The sequence below is a fragment of the Cinclus cinclus genome, chromosome 17, assembly GCF_963662255.1.
Source record: "Cinclus cinclus chromosome 17, bCinCin1.1, whole genome shotgun sequence".
NCBI lineage: Eukaryota > Metazoa > Chordata > Aves > Passeriformes > Cinclidae > Cinclus > Cinclus cinclus.
The window spans coordinates 6,778,897-6,802,093 of NC_085062.1; the positions used below are offsets into that span (position 1 = coordinate 6,778,897).

Below are 23,197 nucleotides of genomic sequence, written 5' to 3' on the forward strand. Positions count from 1 at the left end.
GATTGATGGATGGATGAGGGAAATGGTGCATTGGTGAGAGTGCAGGCAGAGCCAGAAGCAGTGTGGGAAGCTGCCTTTTATCTCAAGGAAGGAGATGCCATCACCACGTGGGCATTCTGGGTACAGAACATGAGCTGGTGTGCTGCAGGCTCTGAGTCATCGCTGTCCTCCTCCCATCTAAAGCCAGCACGGTGGCACTCAGGCTGTGGAAGTGGCACTGGGGGCTCTGGCCTCGCATGGGCTGGTTCACAAACCAGCGTCTGCACGGCCAGAATTAGCACACGGGTGTGTTGTGTGTTATTTCCACACCCTCCTACATCAGGAACTGGCTCAGTCCTTTGATGAGACGGGAGAATTTCAAAGGTGGAATTCGTTTGTGAGGGTGTTGGGAGCATGTTAATGAGTGTAGGTCGCATCTCCTGCGTGTCTGCAAGGCAGCGAAATGCAGGCAGCCCCCAGCACGTTTTGGTGGGCAACAGAAGTGTGTCTCCAAAAAGTCAAAGGTGCTGTGTGTGCACAGTGGGATGTGTGCGTGTGAAACACACTGACAACCTAAGGTCTTGTAGCCCATGAAGAGCTTTTCTTGTGACTGTGGGTATGTGTGCACTCAAGGATACACAGATTAGGGTGAAAAGGGAGTTACAGTGGGAGTTGAATTGCTTTCATGTTGGTCTTTTCAGTTGTCTTCAACCTTTTGGATACTGCTTGATCTGAAATATCTCTTCTTTCCTCCCTTTTTCCTTTCCAGCCTTTTAACTCTTTGGGATGCTTTGTTTAGCTTAATTATGAAAAATGGCAGGGTTTGGCACCACAGAGGGAGTAATTCCATCTGGAATCCTCTCTGTAGGTGCATTTTGCAAGGTTGCAGCATTCCTGATAGTTCTGGCATGCCAAGCATACAGATGTTTGCACTGTTTAGGGTGAACAGGACTACATTTGAGTGCCCACTGAACTTCTGACTGGATTTTTCCAGCGTTCTCTGTTCTGTTCTTCCACACAAGTGTGTGGCCAGGAGACAGCAGTGTCACAGCTCCTCTGCACAGCTGTTCCATCCTTTGCTACAGAGATCCCAGGTAGTCTCCATCCTAGAAGACAGGTAGGGTTATCATTAAGGATTGCTGCTTGGGTCATGGTGCATTGTATCTGGAGTTGAGCCTAAATCCGATGTGGGTTACCTTGAAAGGGCATTGAGAAAATGAAATGTCTTAATGATGAGGGCTGTGTTTCCCGCACATGAAACTTTGAGCAGGAAATACTGTGGGAGTAACTTGAGACGTGTTCACACTCCTGTTGTACATAACCTTGGGCCCCTGAAGAAGTCACAAAGCTGTCCGTTCTCTGTAGTACGCATTCATTTAATGACAGCTAAGTCTCTTGTACACATGCTAAAAGTACAGTGGACTGGCCAGCCAAGGACAGTGGAAGGACAGACTCATACACACATCCATCTTGTAGCAGCAGTGCTCCCACGGCGCTCCCACGAGCTGAAACATGACTTGTTTTTTCCCAGGCATGTGTTCTACCAAGCAGAGAAAGAAACGCAAACCTTTCAGCATGTGCTTTGTTCTTTTTCCTGTTGCTCCATAAGGTCCCACCTTGAATGACAAGCCAGAAGCGAAAGCAGCCAATGTCCCAAAGGTGTCTGGGCTAGAGCGGAGCCGGGAGCTGAGCACCGACGTGCCCTTCGCCCTGCCCATCCCCAGCCCCCAGCCAGTCGCTGCTGTTGTGACTTCGACTTCCTCAGCGCCCACATCAAGTGCCAGAGCAAGCCCACTGCTGAAGAAGGAGCCAGTGATTTCAGCACCAGCACCACCCAGGCTCACGCCTCAGCCGCAGCCTCGGCCGCAGTCGCAGCCTCAGCCTCGGCCGCAGTCGCAGCCTCAGTTAATCCCCGACCTTCGGAGCCAGCCTCCGAGCCACATCCCTCCACCTCTCAACTACCAAGTGCATCACCAGGTGGCCCACAACGGACTCAATAATATCAGGTAGGAGGAAGAGATGCTCGTGTCATCTTCAGGCTGCTGCAGGGCTAAAGCTTGTTTGAAACAGGTAGAAATTGCTGGGAGGCAAGGCAAGCACTCATCTGGGTTAAGATGGTCTGTGCTTTGGATATTGGACTTCATGGGCTGACTCCACGCTGGTTTTTCCAGCTGGTGGATCGGTGGGTTTGAAACTTGATAAATGAGGTGATAAATGCACACCTTCTGGGAGAAAGGCACGGGTTCCTTTCAGTCCGTTTTCAAGTAAAATTTTGCATGGTCTTGTCTGAGCTGGCTAGTTCTTGACTTAGAAATTTAAGGTGGTTTAAGTTTGAGCAGCACCGTTGCTCCATATTCAGAAATATTTCCATTGCTCATGGTTCTCCGGTGTTCTGGCTCACCAGCATCAAAAGAGCGATATCTATCTTGGACTTTGATCCTAGTGGGTCCCTTCCAAGTCAGAATATCCTGTGATCTATATTGGAAAATTCTGTGTCCCTGAGACCAGGGCTGCTGTGTGGGCTGATAAATCTGCTTCAATCCGTCATGTTCAGATCTTGCAGGAGGCTAAGGTCTGATGTTTAAATTGCCTCCATCCAGTAAGGAGGGTGAGTGAAAATGGTATGGATAAAATGTTTCTAGAGAAAAGAGTTTAGTCAGTCAACTGGAACCTGTGTAGTCTTTTTGCTGGTACAGAAAACATGCCTTGCTTCCCAAGCAAGAGTTAGGCTAGTTCAAACAAGATGAGAAAACCGATTTAAAGCATAATATTTGACTGCACAAAGGTCAGAATATGCATACAGAGAGCTGCCATTAATGTGTATTTCATAGTATCCTGCATACTTAAGGTCTGTTGTGGTTTTACCTTGTAAATGCCACCGTAGTATAAATGGTGAACAATATTTCAAACTATTCAAGATCTCTCTGAGGTTTAGCTTGCAACAGATACTTAGTATTGTGGGAATTACGCAACTAATAACTGCAGTGATAGTGTGCTTCAGCCCGCAAATCTTAGATCACTTGTAATGGAGTAATAGTAATAGAAGAAGATGTAAAATACAGATTACTATGAGAAAAATTAATAACATGGTGTACATTTGCATGCTTGTGTGACTACAACTGCACAGCACATGCAGCAGATCCAGTGGGGTCCCAGTCACTCGTGCAGTGCAGTTCTGCACACCCAGAGCAACAGAAGAAGGAATTGGTGTCACTGTGTCCTCTGGTCACAAGGATCCACATGGACACTGCAAGGTCATCAGAGGCTCCATAAAGTTGCAAAATGCAGCTGCCTCTGTGGCCTTCATCAGTACTCACAGATAGCTCTGAGGGTTGTAGCACCGGAGGAAATGTCCCTCCAGAGAGCCCAAGACCCGTTCTGCCCTGTTGGAGATGTTCATTAAGATTCGTTAACTGTCTCCACTGCCATTAAGGCAAGCAAAAGCATAAGCCTGGGGAGATCAATGTTCCATAGTTGTGTTGTTTCTGGTAGTGTATTTCTTGCACTGTTTCAGTCCTGTATTGTAACACACTCTTTCTCTCTCTGTCTCTCTCCCCTTCCTCCCATCTCTTTCTCTCTGCAGCCGGAGCAGCAGTGCTAGCAGTGCAACGAGCATCAGCCTCCCAAAACACCTGCCCCTGTCTCCCCAGATTCCACCTCACCATTCCTCCGGCCCAGCTCTGCCCCTCTCCATCTCTAATCTTGCTACCTCGCACTTCTCTCTCAGATCGCAGACCCAACACCAGCACCATCCGGCCATGTTTGCCACCCCACCCACGCTGCCACCTCCACCAGCGTTACCCACCAACAGCCTCGTGATTCCAGGGCACCCTGCGGGTAGGTCCCTTCTTCTGCCAGGGCTAATCGGCCATGCATGACTGGAGGGTGTTGAGAGATGGGCTGGCTGGTGGGCAGGTGAAATACCTTGGCACAGACCCCTCAGTGTGTGCTGGAACTGTGGCAACAGTTCATGAGTTCCAACTCATGAAACAGGTAGGGGACCTCGATGTGCTTTACTAGATGAGAGATTGTAGACACATCACTGTAGCTTCCTATAGGAAGTCTTCAAAACAAATGCTTAAAACAAACAAACAAAAAAAGAGTCCCATTCAGGGCATGAGTTGTCCAGTGTGGCATTCCAGTCATCAGACATTTTTTAGATTCACGGAGGAGTGATGCACAGTTTGCCATTCTCCCCTTCTCTCTCCCCTCTCCAAAAAAAGCTGCTGCTGTTAGAAGTGATGAGAAAATACTGTTTCTACAATTGTTCTAACCAAGCACTTGAATCTCACTGAATCCCCTGCCTGATCTTTCAACCAGCAGCACATCCTGCTGGCAAAGCAGGATGCTCTGCCTGCAGCAGTGCAACTGTTCTGTGCCCATGGCTCCATGGCCTTTCAGTCTGAGTCAGAGACAGCTCAGCTGACAAGCTCTGCTGTTCTACTCTCACTGTCTTTGCATTCTTTTAGAAAGTTTCCTTTGTTCACCCTGGCCCCCCATTCTATTGTCATTACTGCCCTAAATGCCCTGTTTATAGCTTATCCATTAGCCTACAGCTGTCCCTGGAAGAGACCCTGGCAGCTGGAGACTTCCCAGCAACTTTCACTTGCTGGGGCCTCCTTTTGATCTGGCATTTGACTCTACAACTAACTCAGCAGGGATAAAACAGGACAAGCATTTTGCAGAAAACACACTCTCTGTTTCCTATGAAGTCAGTTAAAGGAATAAGGAAATGACAGATTTGCTGTGGAAAAATCTGATGGTCTTCCATTCCTCCTTTTTTGCTTCCAGGAGCTAAATAATGTCTCATTATTTATTACTACTTCTTTAAGTGGGAAAAAAAATAAGTACAAATTGGTCCAAAGTGTGCTCTGAGAACGATGATAGACAAAAGTGCTGTGGGTTCCCTTCCAGAGACAGGACCACGTAGGCCAAAGCTGGCGGCTGTCACAGGCCCTGGCACTGTCTAGAATTTCAACCACAAAGCTGGGAAGATGTTGGCAGCACTGTGGGAGACCTATTCATTGCTTCCCCTGTTTAAGGCAAAGAACTACTGTGATGGAGACTTTGAAAGCATAGCGAAAGAAAATAGCAAAGGGCTCACTAAAAGCATGATATTGCAGTCACTGAAAGCAAGTGTGTTTTCACCATTAACTTCAGGAGATGCAAGATCAAGTGACCTATTCACATTCAGCAGCTTGCCAAGAAACACTAACAGTCTTGCTCCAACTAAAAGGATTTCTCCTGCAATTTAAGTAGGAGAAGCCTAAGTTAGTGGAGGTAAAGGTCTGGGTGTCTAACCCTGCAGACAGTGAAATGCCTCTTGTCTGCACTATATGAAATGCCTGCGAAGTGGCACATCATAAAATCAATACAGAGTGCCGCAGAGCCAGGAGCTTCTGTTGTCATTCACATAAAAATTCCTTAAAAGCAAACAATATTGCTGAGCAGCTCTGAATAGGGAGACAAGAATGCACTTCTGGTGGCATTTCTTCCTTTTGAAACCTAAAGCTAATAAAAGTAACTTAGGAGCAGCCCTTGCTGGGCTTCTGCCATCTGCCCAAGGGCTGCCCTGATGTAGGATACACAGAAGAAACAGAAGTCTGTGTCTCTCCTCTCCTGAACGTGGGGGCACCATGGAGGAGTGCCGTTTTCGTGCCATGCTCAGCTCGTGTGTGCACGCAGGACAGTGTTTGCAGGTCCCAAGGGCTGCTCAGGCACCCTGCTCCTGCTTGTGTTCCTGTGTAACTGGACCTGACATCACTGGCAGATGCAAGAGCTAAGTTCTGGTCCAGACCTTGCTCAGAGCTGCTCACAGAGCTGGGTTGTTCTTTTGCAATTCCATCCTTACTGCAAGGCAGCCACTCCTCCAAGTGCCACACAGCTTCTCCAAACATCTCCAGGCCTTTTCTTCTCCTGACGGAGGCCAAAGTTGTGGTAGAGGGCTCTGGGCTGGAGCCAGCTGCAAATATATCAGTCTGACTTCCAGTCTCTTAAAGAAATTGGATATTCAGAGCACTTACAACTGCCAACTTGCTTTTATCTCCCCCTCCAGAAAAGTGGATTATCTTGATGCTAACAGAAGGATTCAGTTTCCTTAAGTCATGCCAGATTTAAAAGCGTAAACACACACACACACATGAAATCATGCTCATATTCTCTAAAGAGGTTAAGTTTTGGACCTAAGTGCTTTCAGCCTACAGTTTTTTTCTTATTTGTTCAATCCAAGGAGAACCCATTATAGACTTTTGCTTCAGTGCCTTAGGCTTCAGTATCACAAATATATACATACTTTTTGCTTTTGTATTCGTTATTATATGGATTGTGGCAGCACACAGTACTTGCTCTTAGCAGTACATTTATTACTGAAAAGCAAATTACTTACGTGCCCAAAATTTGCTTTAAAATGTGACTTTCAATTGTAGGTTTCTAAGTGATAGTAGAGACCTTGAAGTTCCCCACCAGAGTGCGTGTTTTTAAAGATCTTAACCATGTCACTTCAGAAAGTGATTGATTTAGACATTTCTAATGTTACTGTAAAAAAAATGAAGTGAAAGAAATCCCTGCAGAACATGAAACAAAACTTTAAAGTGCAGATGTTCTTTTGCCCCTTTATATTCAGAGCTGTAGTTTGAAGGGGTTGTTGCAGTGAAAGAAGTGGATTCATGTAAATTCAGAAGCAACTAGATCAGTCAGGACTGGGTGTGTGTCATCCACACCTGGGGACACAGGTTGGTCTTCGCTTTAAAAATATATAACATGTTGGATGCTAATCCCTGTTTGAAGTTTTTAGGCAAAGCCACAAATAGATTGTTATACTACCAGACATTTTGGAGAAGTGGACATTGGTCCTTACTGTCTTCAGTGACAACATTTCTAAAGCACTGGTGTCTTGCCCTGCCCTGAACCACATTCACATTCAATGCACGTTGTTATTACAGAGGAAGATGCTGAGAAGAGGCCATGTCATATGGTGAAACATTTTGTTTCAGCAGTCGTTGCAGTCTTGATGAGATCTTGAGCTACTTCAATGTTTGTCCTGTTCCCACTGATTCCTCCTCTGTATTTAGTCAGAGGAGAAAAGCCTGGAGGCAATGACAAAAAGCAAGACTTACAGCCCATTACAAATTGAGGAAAGGACTGGTTGCTATTTAAAATCTCAATAAAAAACTTACTGCAAGGAAGGCCTTGATTTATAGGATAGATGTTCCTGGTCATTGCATGCATATCCTGGGGCTGAGAAGGGGGCATGGCACAGGGATAGATGTCTGAGCAGGCAGTTTCCAGCCACCCAAACCCACAGTTATCTCACTGCACTGCAGATCTTACCAACATTTTACCTGTGACGTACGTATATGTCAGAGCTGAATACACATCCATTTCTCTGTGTGTGTGTGTGTGTGTGTGTGTGTGTGTGTTTGTGTTTGTGTTTGTGTGCCTCTGACTGTCACACGCCCAGAGGATGAAGGTCAGTACTGCTGTTTTGAAGTGGCCTCCCGGGTACTCCCCAGCACCTCACTGAGCCTGGGAGGTGTGATCCCAGAGGTGAGGCTGGATCTCTGAGGTGTGATCCCAGAGGTGAGGCTGGATCTCTGAGGTGTGATCCCAGAGGTGAGGCTGGATCTCTGAGGTGTGATCCCAGAGGTGAGGCTGGATCTCTGAGGTGTGATCCCAGAGGTGAGGCTGGATCTCTGAGGTGTGGTCCCAGAGGTAAGGCTGGATCTCTGAGGTGTGGTCCCAGAGGTGAGGCTGGATCTCTGAGGTGTGGTCCCAGAGGTAAGGCTGGATCTCTGAGGTGTGATCCCAGAGGTGAGGCTGGATCTCTGAGGTGTGATCCCAGAGGTGAGGCTGGATCTCTGAGCAGGTGCCGGGAGGACAGAGCGGGCGGGCGCGGGCGGGCGGGCGGGGCCGGGCGGAGTTGGAGCCCCGATGATGTTTTCTGCTGTGATGACTCATGGTGTTCTCTCTTGTCTTTAGATACCAGCCTGTTGATATCATTCAACCAACCAATCATGTATTGCCAGCCTCATTCGGGGATTCTGATTGGTACTTTGTCACAGGCATCTCTCTTACCTCCACCAATGAGTCCTCACGTAGAAAACCACCACAGCATGACCTGCAGAAACAGGGAATGCCAGGTGAATATTGACTCTTTCTCCTCCGTCTTTGTGGTACTCACAGGCCCACGGGCCTCTGTGTCTTTTTTTTTTCTCTCTCTCTCTCCTCTAGATCACGAACTGCTCAGGCAAGAGCTGAACAACCGGTTTTTGGTTCAGAGTTCGGACCGGGCCGCTGCCTCACTTGGCCCGGTGCCGCTGCTGAGAGCGGAGTTTCACCAGCACCAACACACGCATCAGCACCAACACACCCACCAGCACACATTCACTCCTTTTCCATCCAGCTTGCCCCAGACGCCGCTCATGCCGCCCTCTGCACCTCCCATGGTGCGTACCCCAGCCCAAAATGTGAGGATAAGTAGAGCATCTCTGGTCAAAAAGCCTAACCCGCTCTTGTCAAACAAAACCCAGCCGTCTTCATTTCAGCCAGGTGTGCTGTCCCTGCCCTTCCAACCAGGAGGCCAGAACTCCCAAAGGGACCCCCTTTCCACCCAGAGCCCCCACACCAAGCCTCCTGGTACCCCCGTGCTGCTACCCGCGAGCAGATACAGCACCCACGAGACAAGTCCAGGATCCCTTTTGTTTCCTCTTCGCGTGTCCTGCTGTGTATTTCTATTCCCCCTTTCCCAGAGCCAGCTGCCTTGACGCATCAAAAGACACCAACCAGGGTGCCACAGGACAGGTGGCTTCCAGCCCCAGCCACTGTCCCCACAACTGCTGGGTGCAGGGCAGACCGTGCTGGCTTACCCAGAGCTCTCACCACAGCGCAGCATCTCATCCAATACCAGTTCTGTCCCTCTTCCTCCTATTACCTGATCTGTATTGATTTAGGCATTTTATTACTTGATTACATCAACAAGCACTAATTTGTGTGTGGCTGGTTCTGCTGGGAGAGATCCTCCTGGCCGTGTAATAAGCATTTGGTCATTGAATTTGCTTGTAACACAATGGGACTTTGCTGCAGCTGTTACAAAATTGTTAGGGATCTGCTGCAAATGGATTTTGTCAGTACTTTAAAATGCACTCTCTCCCCATTTCTGGCAATTACTTTGTGAAATTGAAAGCACAAGATTGAGCTTTTTTCCCCCCTCTCAGTTTCACACTGTGTCCAAAATGCAGAAACAACCCTATTTAAGGCTAGCAAAAACAGCCTTTGGGAAGAACTACCAAGGACTCAAGGAACATAGTGTTTCCCACTTTTCTTTCCCACTGCTGACTGCTCAATGACATTCTTGGGTTGTAATCTGCTTAGCAGCAAGACAATTAAAAGCAATATCATCCACTGAAAATCCAGCCCCAGGTGTTTGCTCAGTGTACTTGTGTGTAAACACCTTTCCTTCTTTGCTTGGTCTGTGTAAAACATTCCTGAATCTTTTCTCAGAAGTCTCCTGTGTTATTTAAGAACTGTGATACCCAAGCTTGGGAACAGCTCCCTCCCCTCCCACCCGTGCCCATTGATGTCAACCTTCAGACCAAAAACAACTTGCAAGGTTCTTTTGTTGTATTTCATTCACATCTTCTTATATTCCACTAGATCAGGTCTGCTAATCCCAACACCAGAGAAGAGTGTTGAAATTACAGCTGCATGTGTTTGGTAATTTATGGTATTTACACTGGAGGGGACATGGCTCCAGTAATAACTGTAATTAATGAAATTACAAATCTACTCTCCTGCACATAGAGGAGTGTGAAATAGCAGCTGACTTGCCAAATAAGCAGCTTTTCCTGGGGTCCTACAGCTCCCTTCCCTACCTTTTTCCCTGTTCCCTCCTCCCCAGCAGAATGTACATACTGTTCAGAAATGCAATATGTGTGTGCTTTGGGTTTGCTTCCAAGATGGTACAGGACAAACAGGGCACAGACTACACACATGGAGGTGTTAAAACCCCATGCTGGAATGGAAAACGTTTACAGTCATCTTTTCTCTGGGGAACTCCCCCTTTTTGCAGGGGAAGGGGAATATATTTGTGTATCTAAAGTAATTCAGCCCTTTCCCAAAGAATTTTGGTGCTTACAGAAACCCAGGAAACTGGGAATGGGTATTGGCTGCTCCACCGTAGGTGTTGGGCTCTAATGGAAAATGTTTCTTACCTGCTAGTCAGTGATCTAGTTCAGCAATCCAGGAGCAGATCCCAGATCTGGACCTGGACCTGAACTTCCCTGTGTTTCACTGTGCTGCAGTACCAGGAGTGCTCTCTTCCCAGAGCAGGAGCCTGTTCATGCAGTGCCTGAGACAGGGTTCTGCAGTGAGCCTTGGCAGTGCCCAGCTGTGTTAGGCTGGGGGAATCAGTCATGTCCCCGATGAGCGAGTATGGAATAACCAGTCAGTTCTGCTCTATTAAACGCTTACACACGGGCCATGATTATTTGTCTATGTTGAGACCCTGATGTGTCTGCTACTGCCAAAACCAAACTCACCTGTTCCCTTTTTTTTTCTCTTTTCTTTCCAGTTTGACAAGTACGCTCCCAAATTAGACAACCCTTACTTTCGACATTCCAACGTGAGTGCTCACCTTTCTCGTTGGTTTCTCTGTTAATAGTTCTGCTTGCTCTTCTTTTGCTTGTTTTCAATTGATGAGTAGTGTTTTGATCCATTCATTTCTAAAGCTCTTTTTTTCTGTCTTGATTTTTGTGTTTTTAAGGTACCAAGTTTTCTTTGGACTCTTTTTTTTTCTTTTTTTTTTTTTTTTTTTTAATTCTCTGTCTCCTGCATTTTTGCTGCTGCGCCTCTGTATCGCTGTGCCTGGGATGGCAGGGAATGCGCAGGAATTGCTCAGTCAGTGGTTATTGCAGTACCTTTGCAGCTGGTGCTTCTCCCAGTGCAGCAGCCTGGAGTGCATGGCTCTTTCACAAGGTTTTGCTCAGGTCACAGGAGTAAGGCAGACTGGTGGTTTCTTCCTGGTGCTCCCCACTGCTCCAAAGCACAAAAAAACTACATGTTTTGGGACTTGTAAAACTGCTCTGTGTGCTCAGGAGAGGCCTAAGCAAAATTTCACCTAGCCTACACAACTACAAGGTGGTGTGCATGTTGCCTGTGGTTAGAGTGCAGTGCAGCATCTTGTGGTTCCTTTTGCTTTAAAAATTAAAGCAGGTCACATTTCAAAACAGGATTGATTTTTTTTCTGCAACAGCAGAAAAATGCAAAATTAATGGAAAGTGAACATAAATCCCAAATTATGTTCTGTGCTTCCTGCAATAGTACACAATTTTTAAAGGCACACTTGTTCAGCACTATCTAGAAAATTTATCAGATGAGTGCATTTTTCAAGTTTTGGCTTTGCTCTTAAAAATTTTGAAAGCAAATTTATTGTGTATTTTCACTGTGGCACTTGTTCAGCACAGTACTATTTTTGTATGTGCCAGGCTTGGCACCTACCTCCATTATTGTTCAAGTCATCCTGTGACATAAGCATCTCTTTTTCTTTTGTAGTTCTTTCCAACCTATCCTCCAGCAATGCCTGGAATGCCACCCATGCTTCCACATTCAGGTCCCTTTGGGTCACTTCAGGGAGCATTTCAACCGAAGGTACAAACTTCTTCTTCTGAAGGCTTTGTTCTTTTGCTGGGAGAAAAACTGTGTTCAGAGTCTTGTCTCTGGTGATTTTGCAGCACATGATTTAACTAGCAGAAGTGCAGCACAGGGTTAGAAAGGATCACCCTGCAGAACTGTGAGCATTCTCTGCACAAAGCAGCCAACACTTTAGCAGAAATTTTCTCTTGGCACTGCAGATCCTTCCTTGGAAAGGATGTAGTGGTTCACTTGGGAGGTCTGCTGAAACTGGAGGAGAAGCATACAGTGAAGTGCATTATTTTGATTGAAATATTTACAGCTCATAATAGACCAATGAGTCCCAAACCATTTTATAAATCTAATGGTCTGAGATTGCAAAAGATAAACTGTGTTTATTCCCAGAAAAAACAATGAGAATTTGATGGCACAAGTGTGGGAACAATAGGGAGAGACTGCTGGAAATGGGTAGAGCAATTTGAAGGAGCTGAATTTTTACTCCCAGCTCCAACACTGTCTGACCTTGGGCAAGTCGCTTAAACCTTCTGTTCCTCAGCTTCCTCATCTATAAAGTTATCTTGTAGTGGGTTTGATAAGGGTTGATTAATGCCTGCAAGCTTCTTTGAGATAATGTGTTTGAAAGGTGCACTGCAGCTGTAACATGTCATTACAACTAGCACTGATTGGCATTTGGAAATGTTGCCATCATAACCCCCATTTTTTGGTAAATTCCGTTATGTGCACTGCTTTCTTTTTCCCCCTCCCAGACATTTTCTATTTATTAACTATTTTTAAATGTTGCAAAATTGTTAAATCTCTCCAAACAAGAAATAATGGATTGTATATGTAGCATTTGTCTGAAAATGGAGCATGTACTCCATTTGTAAGGTGACATTTTCAGCTTCCTTACATGCTGTGATTTTAGAAATTTCTTATCTTGAACTGCATTTCCATAGAGCTCTGCTGCTGTGTAAGAAGGCTTGAAGGACCAGCACTGTAGCCAGGCCATTTCTGTTTGCATTTGGAAGGTGATCTCCATGCCCACACCAGGCAGGTCTGGGGGATGTGCTCCCTCAGCAGTCTCACTGATCTCAGTGGAAGTCAGTGATTAGCAGCTGCTGCAAATAGGGCCTTTTACAACCTTCCCCCTTAATTTAATGCTTTTAATGGAAGCCAGAGGATTTCCTCCGTGCCCATTGAATCCTTGACATTATTTTGTTTTAGGGATACATTACAAATAACAAAGTCTCTAACATGGCTTTGTTCAGAGGCAGTTCTGTATGTGGTGGCTGCAGGCCTGGAGAAGGAGCAGTTCATGGAAGCAGGGGGGAACAAGAGGGACAGAACTTGGCCATCTCTTGATGGAGTTTGTCTGCCAGTGTTAATTGTTGTTATTCTTGCAAGGGATGACAGGGAGTCCCTACAGACCCTGAGCAGCAGAGTTGACTTTCCAAGAAAAGGAGCTGCAGGAATAAGGTGGAATTGGACAAATTTTGCTCATGTGCAGCCAGGGCTGTTTTGCCATAAGGCTCTTCTTGTTCATGAGGAGCTGCTGCTATACCAATGGCACCTTCTTCTGCTTTCCATCTTCACCACAGAGCTTCACAGATCCCATCTCATTGTTAAATACCATTAGGCCAAGGAGCAGTTGCATAGAGAGAAAGAAAAAGTGAGCACAGACCCTTTACATTTTTAAGCAGTTCCTGGTGCTGTTATAACTACCTTATAATTAATTTTAGAAAAAAACAACACATGCTAGCTTGAGTTTAGGCAGTGCAAGGTCTCACTCTGGTGCCATGGTTAATCACTGACATTTAATCTCTGCACAGTACAGTATTTATATACAATCTAACATCTGAAAAAGAGAGGGATAGGTTGAAAAATGGATCTGCTGCTTTGGCACATTACTTTCCAGTTTCCCAAAGGAGGCAGAGCTGAACTCCAGGCAAAGCCACTCCAGTCACTGTTACTGCATCGTTCTTCCATGGTCTCTCCCCTCCCAAGCTGTTTGATTAAAGCCTGCATAATCACTACAGACCTGATGATTTGGCTTTGGCACTCTGACTCCTGCACTTCTTGCTTTCCAAAGCAGAGATCTTGGTTTTGTTTTTCCCCTTCCCATGTCATTTGCCTACAGCTGTGCATGTGAGTCCACTGCACATAAATCCAGGCTGACGGTAAATTTCTCAGTGAGTTTCCCGAAGGCCATTTCTCACAAGCTAAGAACTTGAAAAGGTCAGAAGTATTCAGTTTACTTTGCTAGAGGAAGCATTCACATCTTTCTCCAGGGGACAAAGGGACAGGATGACACCATGCTATTAACATGTTGTGATCTTAAAGCTCTTGCCTGTATGAAAGCTGTAACTTATTTGCCACCTTATATCTACCTCAGCTGTCAAGGTTTCCCTGAGAGCTCTGATCTGCCTGGGGAGTGCATTGACTTACCTTACCTACACACACATGAGAACTCGCTTTTTAATGAGTCTGGAAGTTACGTAGCCTTAGACAAACTAAAACCTGCCTTGCCTCCCACACCCAGGATTATATTCATGCCTTGTACTGTTTGAAATCTGCTATAATTGGACCTAAAACATGAGTGAAATAATCTCTTGGGGAATGAGGTTTAACCCCTCTGCACTCAGCTGTGCAGAGGCACCAGGTGCAGTTGCTCTTGGGAGTGGGAGATGGATGGATGCCAGAGTGAGGAGATGAACGAGTTCTTGGGGATCATCTAGGACAGGACAACAGGTGGGATCCAGAGGAGGAGGAGGAACAGGGATTCATTCAATGAGGTGTTTAATTCTTGCTGGAAAATGATGGGGTAAACAATGCAAAGCTATAAAAGACCCACAAGCACCTTCTAAGGTTTCTTGGTTTTGCCTTGTCAAAGCAAATAGATGGACTGTTGCTGGTTCAGGCATTGTGTTACCTGGCCCCCGTCAGAGAGGAGGCCGTGGTCCAGTGTGTGGAATATGGGACTGGGATGCTCGAGTTATTCTGTTCCTGACTGCTGTGCTGGTTGCTGCCTGGAAAATGGAGGGAGTCAGGCCACTTCTCCTTGTTCTCTCTCCTACCTCCTGCCTAAAGAATAAGCTTGGGGGGCAGGGATGTCTCTTCCCATGCACATGCACAGCACAAAGGGGTGTGATCTCAGCGGGGCTTAGGGGTGCCACTGGAATACTGTTACTGCTGCTCGATAATAATAAATGACTTGGTGGTTAAATGCTGTTGGCTGTCAGTAAGAGATAACATTTAGCACTAATGTAGCAATATTCGTGTTCCAAGTGCAGTGCAAACATGGACTAATTAACGCTGTTAACATCAGATAGAGATGTTAAATGTACCACTGGTGTGATACAGTATTGTTCACGCTCTCCTCTTGTCTTTCAGACTTCAAACCCTATTGATGTAGCAGGTAGACCAGGCACAGTCCACCATACGCTGCTGCAGAAGACTCCAGGGGTAGGCAACAATATATAAACTTCTTTTCAGCTTGTCTGGGTTTACAGTAAACACAGGGTTGCTAATAATAAAAGGAGAGCAGGCTGGTGAGCAAATTAGCCTTCTAGACAGTGAGAAGTTGTCTTTTTATGGTGAGACAGTAATCTCCACCAGTCGTGAATTCAACGGGATGTACTGGCTTCTTTCAAAAGTCAGAGGAAAATGGGGCAGGAAACCCCTTCAGTGTCTTACCTTTAAGTATTGCTTAAGAGTAGTTTTATGTGCTCTGTTTCAGAATAATTACAAGGTTCAGAAAAGCACTGGCACTGTTCAGTTGCTGGCATGAAGCTGCTTTGTTTATCATAAAATTCTGCTGAGTTTGGTTCAAGGAATGAAAGAGAAGTTTTAAGCCTTCTTTAAGCCTTTTAGGTTTCCCGTGTCACAGGGGACTTCCCTGGAACATTGCTTTCTAAATGCTTTTACTTGTTCAGAGGAAGGAAGTTCCCCACCTTTCTGTATATTGGCTAGATTTAGAAAGACTGATTGTTTTATTTCTGCTTTTTCCATAGGTGTCAGACCCTTATAGGCCTCCAGTAAGAGTAAGTAAGGTTTGTGGGGGATTTTATATACATATTTATACACAGGCACTTAGAATATTGTGCATGTGCTTTTGAAATTTAACATGTCCAGTAGAAAATTTCATGCTCATCCTTTACTTAAAGCAAAATGTCAGTTAGCTGTCTGCCACTTCTGATTAATAACATGTAGGTTGAATCCCAGACTTAGTTTGCATCCATTTATGTGCATTAGTAGTTCAGGGTATGAAATGAGGGTCACAGAAATAAATGACTGTGAGCATGGGCAGACATTCACCAGTGAACAGATTCGGGGTGGCTTAGGTCAATGTGCTGATGTTCCACATAAACAGTGGAACAGTGAATACCGCAGCTCAGCTGAAAATAGGGACTTGTTCAGCTGTGGCACTGCTCATCCTAGGGATTGTTTGTCCCTACTCTTTCCCTCCCCAAAAGCCAGTAGCCATAATAACCACGCATGACTTAGCCTGCAGTGCAGCAGGGGTGAATGAACAGGGCTTCTTTCAGAAATAGAGCTCTCAGCCATTAGTTGCTTTCTCTTAAGCATGGCATACTGTTCTTTGCTGCCATTCATTTCAATTTGGGAAGGGGGGAGTGCAAGAGGGAATGAACAAGGCAGGATCTCAGATGTCCATGAGATGGGGAAGATATCCCACATTCTTCCTGTTTCCTTCTTAATTTAAATATCATCTGCTGCAGTACAGAAGCAAATGTTGATCACCCATTGTGCCATTCTAGTAATCAGCCTTCCTCATTGCTTAGCTGCCTGGTTGACAGTAAGGGAAATGAAATGTTCTATCTGATGTAGATTGCTAACGTATAAATTAATCTAAATTCTTGTGCTTTCCACTGCAGAAACCCGGGAAGTGGTGTGCGGTTCATGTACAGATCGCCTGGCAGATCTACCATCACCAGCAAAAGATAAAGGTAATTCAGATGGTTTCTGGAACAAAGCCAAGTCTTTTAGCTTACAGTTCGTATTTGAGTGAGTAATGGGCAGGAAGCAGTTACTGTGGTGATTCTCAAGCTTGCCTGTATTGATTAACTAATACTCACACTCCTTTAACATTTATTGTAGCAACTGTAAAGTTTATCTGAGGGCAGAGGAGGTAGGTGTGTAGCCAGAAAGAGGGGAGGAAAGTGAGGGGCAGAATAATTTCCCCAAGTCAATAGTATTTTTACAAAGCAAGCACGTTTAATGTCGCTTCCCTTCTGCATTAGTGCCTCCTGTGGAGGAGGTAATGAAATGGCCGATGCAGTGAAGAACATTACAGAGCAAAGAGCAGGAGAGTAGATTGATAACATCAGTGTTAGAGGTTGTGGGGCTTCCTGTGCTGCTGTGATGGTGGGCAGCAGGAAGGGATTTAACACTCGAGAAGTCACAGGATGTAAGTACCGTGGGGTGCTGTTGCAGGCTTGAGGCTCCCTATGGCAGGTAGAATAGCTGATAAAGGGACTCATGTAGATTTTATTTTTTCATAGCTCCTGCAGTAGTTTTTTTGTCCCATTTTGTTCTCTGCTTAAGTTGGTGCCTCTGAAAGGGGTGTATGCCCATGTATTTTAATAAGCAAATACAGAATCTTTGGGCTATTGATAGGCTTCTGACTAAGGTGCAGTTCTCACTTCTATAGGGCAAGGATACAAATGGTCTCTGGAGGAGCCTCATAGCTTCCTTCACCCTTTGCCCCTTGCCTGCACACTGAGCTGTCCTGGCTGCAGGAAAGGCATAGTCTGGGCACATATCTCTCAAACTGGAGAGGCAGAACAGACGAGCCCATCACCCAGCTCTCCTGTCAGCAGCTTTGTGCCTGCAGAGTGGTTTTTGTCAGGCTGAGAGAGCAGACTGCTCCTGGAGCACCATGCACTCGTGTGTCCTGTTCCTGCTCCAGCATGTGCTGAGGGGCTGTGTGCTCCCTGCAGACCTTCCCTGGGATGGGGCAGGCAGCTGAGAGGCTGCAGGCTGGGGTGGCCCTGCAGAGCCTGGCAGGACATGACCACGACTGCACTGCCTGGCCGGGGACGTCGCCATCACTCTCCCTAACGCTCCCCGGCAGGGCTAAGGAGGAATGAGCCTTAACTCCCTCTCTTGTTCTCCCATAAAGAAAAGGAAGTATATAATGAGACTGGTTTTATATCATTTGACAGCAAATGCAGCTGGATCCCCACAAACTTGAGATAGGTGGTAAACTTGACCTGTTCAGCAGACCTCCCGCCCCTGGAGTGTTTCCAGGCTTCCATTATCCACAGGATCTTGCCAGGCCTCTGTTTTCTACCACAGGTAAGGGAAGAACATTCCTTGTTGATTAAAAAAAAACCCCACACCTAAGAAACAGCCAGTGTGTGTCATGCATGTCTTTTCAGCTACATGTGCCTCAAAAATAGAAGCAAGATTGGTTCAAGGGGTGCAGAGACACTGCTGTGACCAGGGCTCTGCCACCACCTCCAGTGCAGGATCCTCTGCACATCACTGAGCTGCAGCAGTTGGCTCACAGTCCTGTCTGTGCAGCTGGTTCTTATGTGCCTGATTAATAGGCTATAGAGTGATCTTTTAAAAGCAATTTTGACAAAACACTTGAAAATGTTTCCATTGCACAGGACTGGAAGTCACCCCAGACTCTTTCTTGCTTTTATATTTGCTATATTATTCTTCTCAGCTCCTCCATTCACCACGTTTCTGTTTGTTTTCTGAAAACAAGAGGTTTTTTTGTAAAATGAAAACTTCAATAACAGCATTGAAAATATCACAGAAGGTGTATTTGTTAAGTGTTCGTTTTTTAAATAGAAAATTCCCCTGTGTGTTACAAAGTTCAGCAAAGTAAGGGGCTTAAAATGATATATTGAATTTACAAAAAGCCCCAAAGAATTAAACACGGTTTATACTGATCAATTGTTTTCCAATCTGTTGGAGAAGTAATTACAATCATGCAATTAGCAAAGGACAGTAACCTTCACTGTGTTGTTCTTGATGGCTCTGACCATGGGAGACTGCAGCTCTCACATTCTGGTCTAGGAGGCCAGTGTGAATTCATGTGGACATCTGTCTACCAAATGCCAAATGATGTTTTTATTCTCAAGCTTAACTTCTCCCACAACTTCTTCACATTTTCTCTCTGTGTTTGAGATGCCAAAGTCTGCATTCTGAATGAGCTGGATCAGTTGATGAGACATAACTTAGCTCTTGATGTAATTAATTGGCAAATAATGTAATTTTCATCCCTAATGTTACTCTTGTTTTATGATGCAATATTGCACAATCACCCTAACTCAATGCAGACATGATCATATTCAGCCTTGGTTCAACCCTGTTGAAATTAATGACGTTAGAACAGTTTTGAACTCTGTCCCAAAAATGACAGAAAAGCAACAGATGACGGTCGAACTGAAATCTCTGTGAGAATTGAGTTTCAAATGCAGATGCTAAATAGCCCTCAGGAACTCCACCAATGCTTCAGTCTGTCTTCCTGCTCTATCTGTGGATGGAAATTCTTAAGCATCAGATATACATTTCTACCACACATAATCACTGCTGGTACCAGCTCTACATTGTAGGGTGCTACCCTGTATTTTGGTCTCTATAAAGGTGTTGTGATAATACAAGGCCAAGATACTTATTTGCATCTACCTGGATGCATAAGCACTTCTTATTTACAAATCTCTGGCTGTTTTTCTGTGGCTGATATTTCCATATCACTGTCCTCAGTCTGTCCTGTGTTGTCATTACAAAAATCTTGTTTTATGTCTCGTTTTGCTACTGAAGGCTATTCTGGACAGAGTTACCCTAAACAGGCAGAAAAGCACCAGTCCAGTTGGTATCTGGAGTTTTTTTGCTTAAAAGATGCAAGCATGGCTTGCTTTTCATTCGGAAAAGCAAGAGGGAAAACAGTATGAAATAGAAACATTAGAGAAGGCAAACTAATAGAAAACTTTCAGTAGAGAGAAACAACCTTACAACAACCTGTCTGTGAGTATATTAATCACAAGAGCCATCACACGGTAAATCCATGTAAAGAGTGCTGTCAGCGTGAGCAAACACTGCAGCTGGAATACGTGGAGGAATAAATCTTTTACTCAGGAATATCTGAGGCATTCTTTTCACCTTACTGAGCACGTGTGCAATTGATGTGAATCATTGGTTCTGCTGCATTGCCTGGTTACTGGGGGAGACATAAGTTATCTTAGGGCCACCTGTCTCCAGGACGGATGCTGGGCTGCCTGGCAGACGGTCTATTTAATAACTGCCTGACAGCCTGCAATGCTGCTCCTGGCTTTCTCCAGAGGATTTTTTATTATCAGCCCATGTAGTGGAGTTTGTAAGCCGTCTCCTTTGAAGAAATCTCCCATCCATTATGCACCTTCTGAAATCTTAAAGGATTAGAAAGATGACAGTCTCCATCTATCTTGAGGCATTGGAGCAGTCAGGATGTTTATAGAGAGGTACTAGATAGGTCTCGTTGCTATGGTCTCTCTTAAGTTTCTTCAACTCATTTTCTGACTGCTTAGGTTTGAGGTGCCCAGGCTGGTGAGGGACACAGAGTTCTGTCTCCCCCTCAGGTTTCACAGTTTGCTCATGGTCTGGAGACATGAGTGTGTTTCACAGCAACTATCAGGGGGTGGGCTCTGTGTCCAAGGAAGGCCAGGTCAGGGGCTGACCAAGTACCCCAGTGACAGGTTGATGCCAGTGCTTTTCACACTGAGGTTGCAAGTCCGTTCAGATTCGCATATGCCTGCCTGCAAAGGAAGAAAATCTCTCATTTTCTGCTCCAAAAGGATAGCAGAGTTTTCTGCACGAGCCTGGTCCACCTTGAAATACAGGGCAGACCTGCTTGTTTCACCCCCTTCCCATCTCCTCAGCCTCGTGTAATCCAGCATTCTCAGCAGTGGTGTTCTTTCCCATGAGGAAGCATGGCACCATGGCAATGAGCAGTGTCTAGGAAAGGGAAAAAATACCAGGAGGGGAGCCTGTGGATGCAGAGGCAGATGTTGGAGCGTAGCTGGAGCTCTCATGGGAGAAGCATGATTGATGTTCCCTGTGTGCCTGTCATTAACTGGTGTTTCATATAGACTCTAATCAGTCACTTCCGAGCACCTTCTGTCTGGGCCCATAACCTGGGCTGACCCTTTTTAATGTAAACATGGAGCAGTGACTGAAAATGGCAGACAAAGGGCTTGGCTTCCTCATTACTCCAGGTGAGCAGCAGCTCTCAGTGCAAGGTCTCCTCATGCCTCCTTGTCCCCTGTTAGTCTCCTTGGTAGGGCTCCCAGGGAAATCCAGCATGTTGCTCCCTCGGCTGAGGTTTGGGGTCTTCCCCTGCCTTTGCTGTCTAAATATGGCCTTTATATCCAGCTCTTGAATGGGATGGCCAGGAGCTCTGTGTGTATAAGGAGTCACTTGCCCTGAACTAAAAAAGGACCTTGTTCTCACAGGTGCAACACATCCAGCCACCACCCCTTTTGGTCCCTCACCTCACCACAGCAGCTTCCTGCCTACAAACCACTTGGCAGGTAAGTGTAAGTAACCCTGCCTTCATCTCTCTACCTCTGCCCCCTTCCTGGCTCTCAGTGTGGTCCTGCACTGTAGCACTGGGGGAGGGAAAGGCTCAAACTGCCTCAGGATCCAGAAGCTGGCCAGCTTCTCATCCCTGCCAGCTCCTAGCACATCCCCTCACTATCTCCCAAAGGAGAGGGTAATGCAGAGCTGTCACATCTGTCACTGCTGGGACACTGCACTGGAGCCACACTGTGACCTATAGAGGCCTGTGCTCCTGAATGTGCCTGAAGAAATGGGGGAAATTTATGCAAAGATACCTCAGACAAGCCTCAGCTTAAAATGGGCTCCTCCTGTACCATTTTCCTCCTATGAAAGGTCTTGACTAGGTTCTTTAAAAGAGTTCAGGGAACACTTCTGGCAAGTAGAAGTTCTGCACATTTTGCCAGCCTTTCAGTTTCCTAATTGGCAGTAACTAGAGCCTGATTTTGTCAAATTTCCTCATTTTAGAAGCTCACAAGCAGCTCATTGCCAACTAAAGTTCAAGCTCTGTTGATTAATGTTTTAGTAACATTCATCCAATCAGTAAATGTGGCATGCCACATGACCTAGTACTTTTTTCCTCTTGCAAATACCCAGATTTACATCAATTCCTGAACATTCTGTCAAAATTAACTATCACTACCGAGTCACTCAGCCACTTAAGATCAAAGAGGAAGGGCAAGAAGATCTATTTTAAAATAAGTAAATAAGCAAATAGCTGTTTGCTTAAAGATACTATCTATTTGTACCATTTGCCTTGATATTTTAAATGTGATATCTGTGAGGAAGTGGAGAGCAGCATTACCTCCTGTAGCATGGCAAGTTAAGGGCTTAAAGGGGACAGTCAAAAAGCCAGTGGGCAGGAGGAGGAGTTGTTTAGAGGTGACCAGTAGGAAAGAAAACTAGTTCACTGGTAGGATTTAACCCATAGCTGTCTCTGGAGTGTGGAAACCTGGGACAGGCTAAGTGCTCTCAGAGAGGAACCTCTTCTGGTGATGGGTGCCTTTGCTGGAAAAAAGGGCAGAAACGAGACAGACATCTCCTCAGTGCTGGCCGAGGGGCCTGCTGAGATTCTTCTTTCAAGACAATTACAATGTTTCTGCTATTAGTACTGATAAGGAAAGAGAGTTATAGCTCAGCAGCCACCCTAATTTCAGCTATTAGACCTTCATTTCTAACTCACTTCTGACTCACATACAAAAGTTTGTTACAGCACCTGTTTGCAGAGTGAGCACTGAATCCCTTCTCCATTTTAACATGATGGGAATTTTCTGTGCAAAGAACCTTGCAATGAGAAGGATCAGCTTAAAGTCTGGCCTAATCCTACTTGGATTCAAACCGTTAAGAAGGGGAGGGGTCTGTTTCATTCTCCAACATTCTTGGCTAAATGCCTGCTAAATCCCTGTTTGCCTTTCCAGATCCATTTAGCAGGTCAAGCACCTTCAGCGGCCTTGGGAACTTAGGCAGCAATGCCTTTGGAGGATTAGGCAGTCATGCTCTGAGTAAGTACTGGCTGGGTTACTGCAGACAAACATCCCTTCCAGAAAAGCCACATGCTAATATTTACAGCAGCTGGTGGTAGTTTTTAAAGAAGTTTAATTCCTAACCTCCATTCTCCTATCTGAAAACACTGCACCTAAGATTTCCAGGTCTCTGCGGTGGGAGCTTTTGTGCATGTCACAGAGATCAGTAGCTGTGCTCTGTGCCTCCTCACTGCTGAGGGCTGGTACCTTGTGTGCTCAGAGAGACACTGGAGCTGCAAAACCCCACCGAGCTCTGGGACCCTGTGGGCACCTAAAGTAACACCCTTCACCAGCGAAGATGCTCAGTGGAGCAGCTATTGATACTTCTTCTAATTCATGTAGTCTTCCTCTGTAACCGTTGGCTGAAGTTTAAATTACCTGTATAAAATAATTCTGCTTTAAAAACATGTTACCTGTAGGTGAAACATGCTTGAGAGCCACACATAAGAGAGCATGCTTGTGCATCTCATGGTGTAACAGGAATCAGCTGAAGATGGATGGAGGAA

General features: G+C 45.6%; 1 protein-coding gene across 2 annotated transcripts in view; it reads left to right on the forward strand.

Moving 5' to 3' along the window:
* The window catches only part of FBRSL1 (fibrosin like 1), a 503,248-nt gene that overhangs the window by 474,278 nt on the left and 5,773 nt on the right, over positions 1–23,197 (forward strand). Inside the window, exons 8-18 of one of the 2 annotated variants that reach the window (XM_062504442.1) lie at positions 1,589–1,985; positions 3,563–3,816; positions 8,209–8,444; positions 10,547–10,597; positions 11,527–11,622; positions 14,995–15,066; positions 15,615–15,653; positions 16,497–16,568; positions 17,787–17,919; positions 21,066–21,143; positions 22,587–22,670. In XM_062504442.1, the coding sequence (XP_062360426.1) occupies positions 1,589–1,985; positions 3,563–3,816; positions 8,209–8,444; positions 10,547–10,597; positions 11,527–11,622; positions 14,995–15,066; positions 15,615–15,653; positions 16,497–16,568; positions 17,787–17,919; positions 21,066–21,143; positions 22,587–22,670 (1,512 nt within the window). The remainder of the gene's footprint in view (positions 1–1,588; positions 1,986–3,562; positions 3,817–8,208; positions 8,445–10,546; positions 10,598–11,526; positions 11,623–14,994; positions 15,067–15,614; positions 15,654–16,496; positions 16,569–17,786; positions 17,920–21,065; positions 21,144–22,586; positions 22,671–23,197) is intronic. The other variant, XM_062504443.1, reaches the window with a different exon arrangement.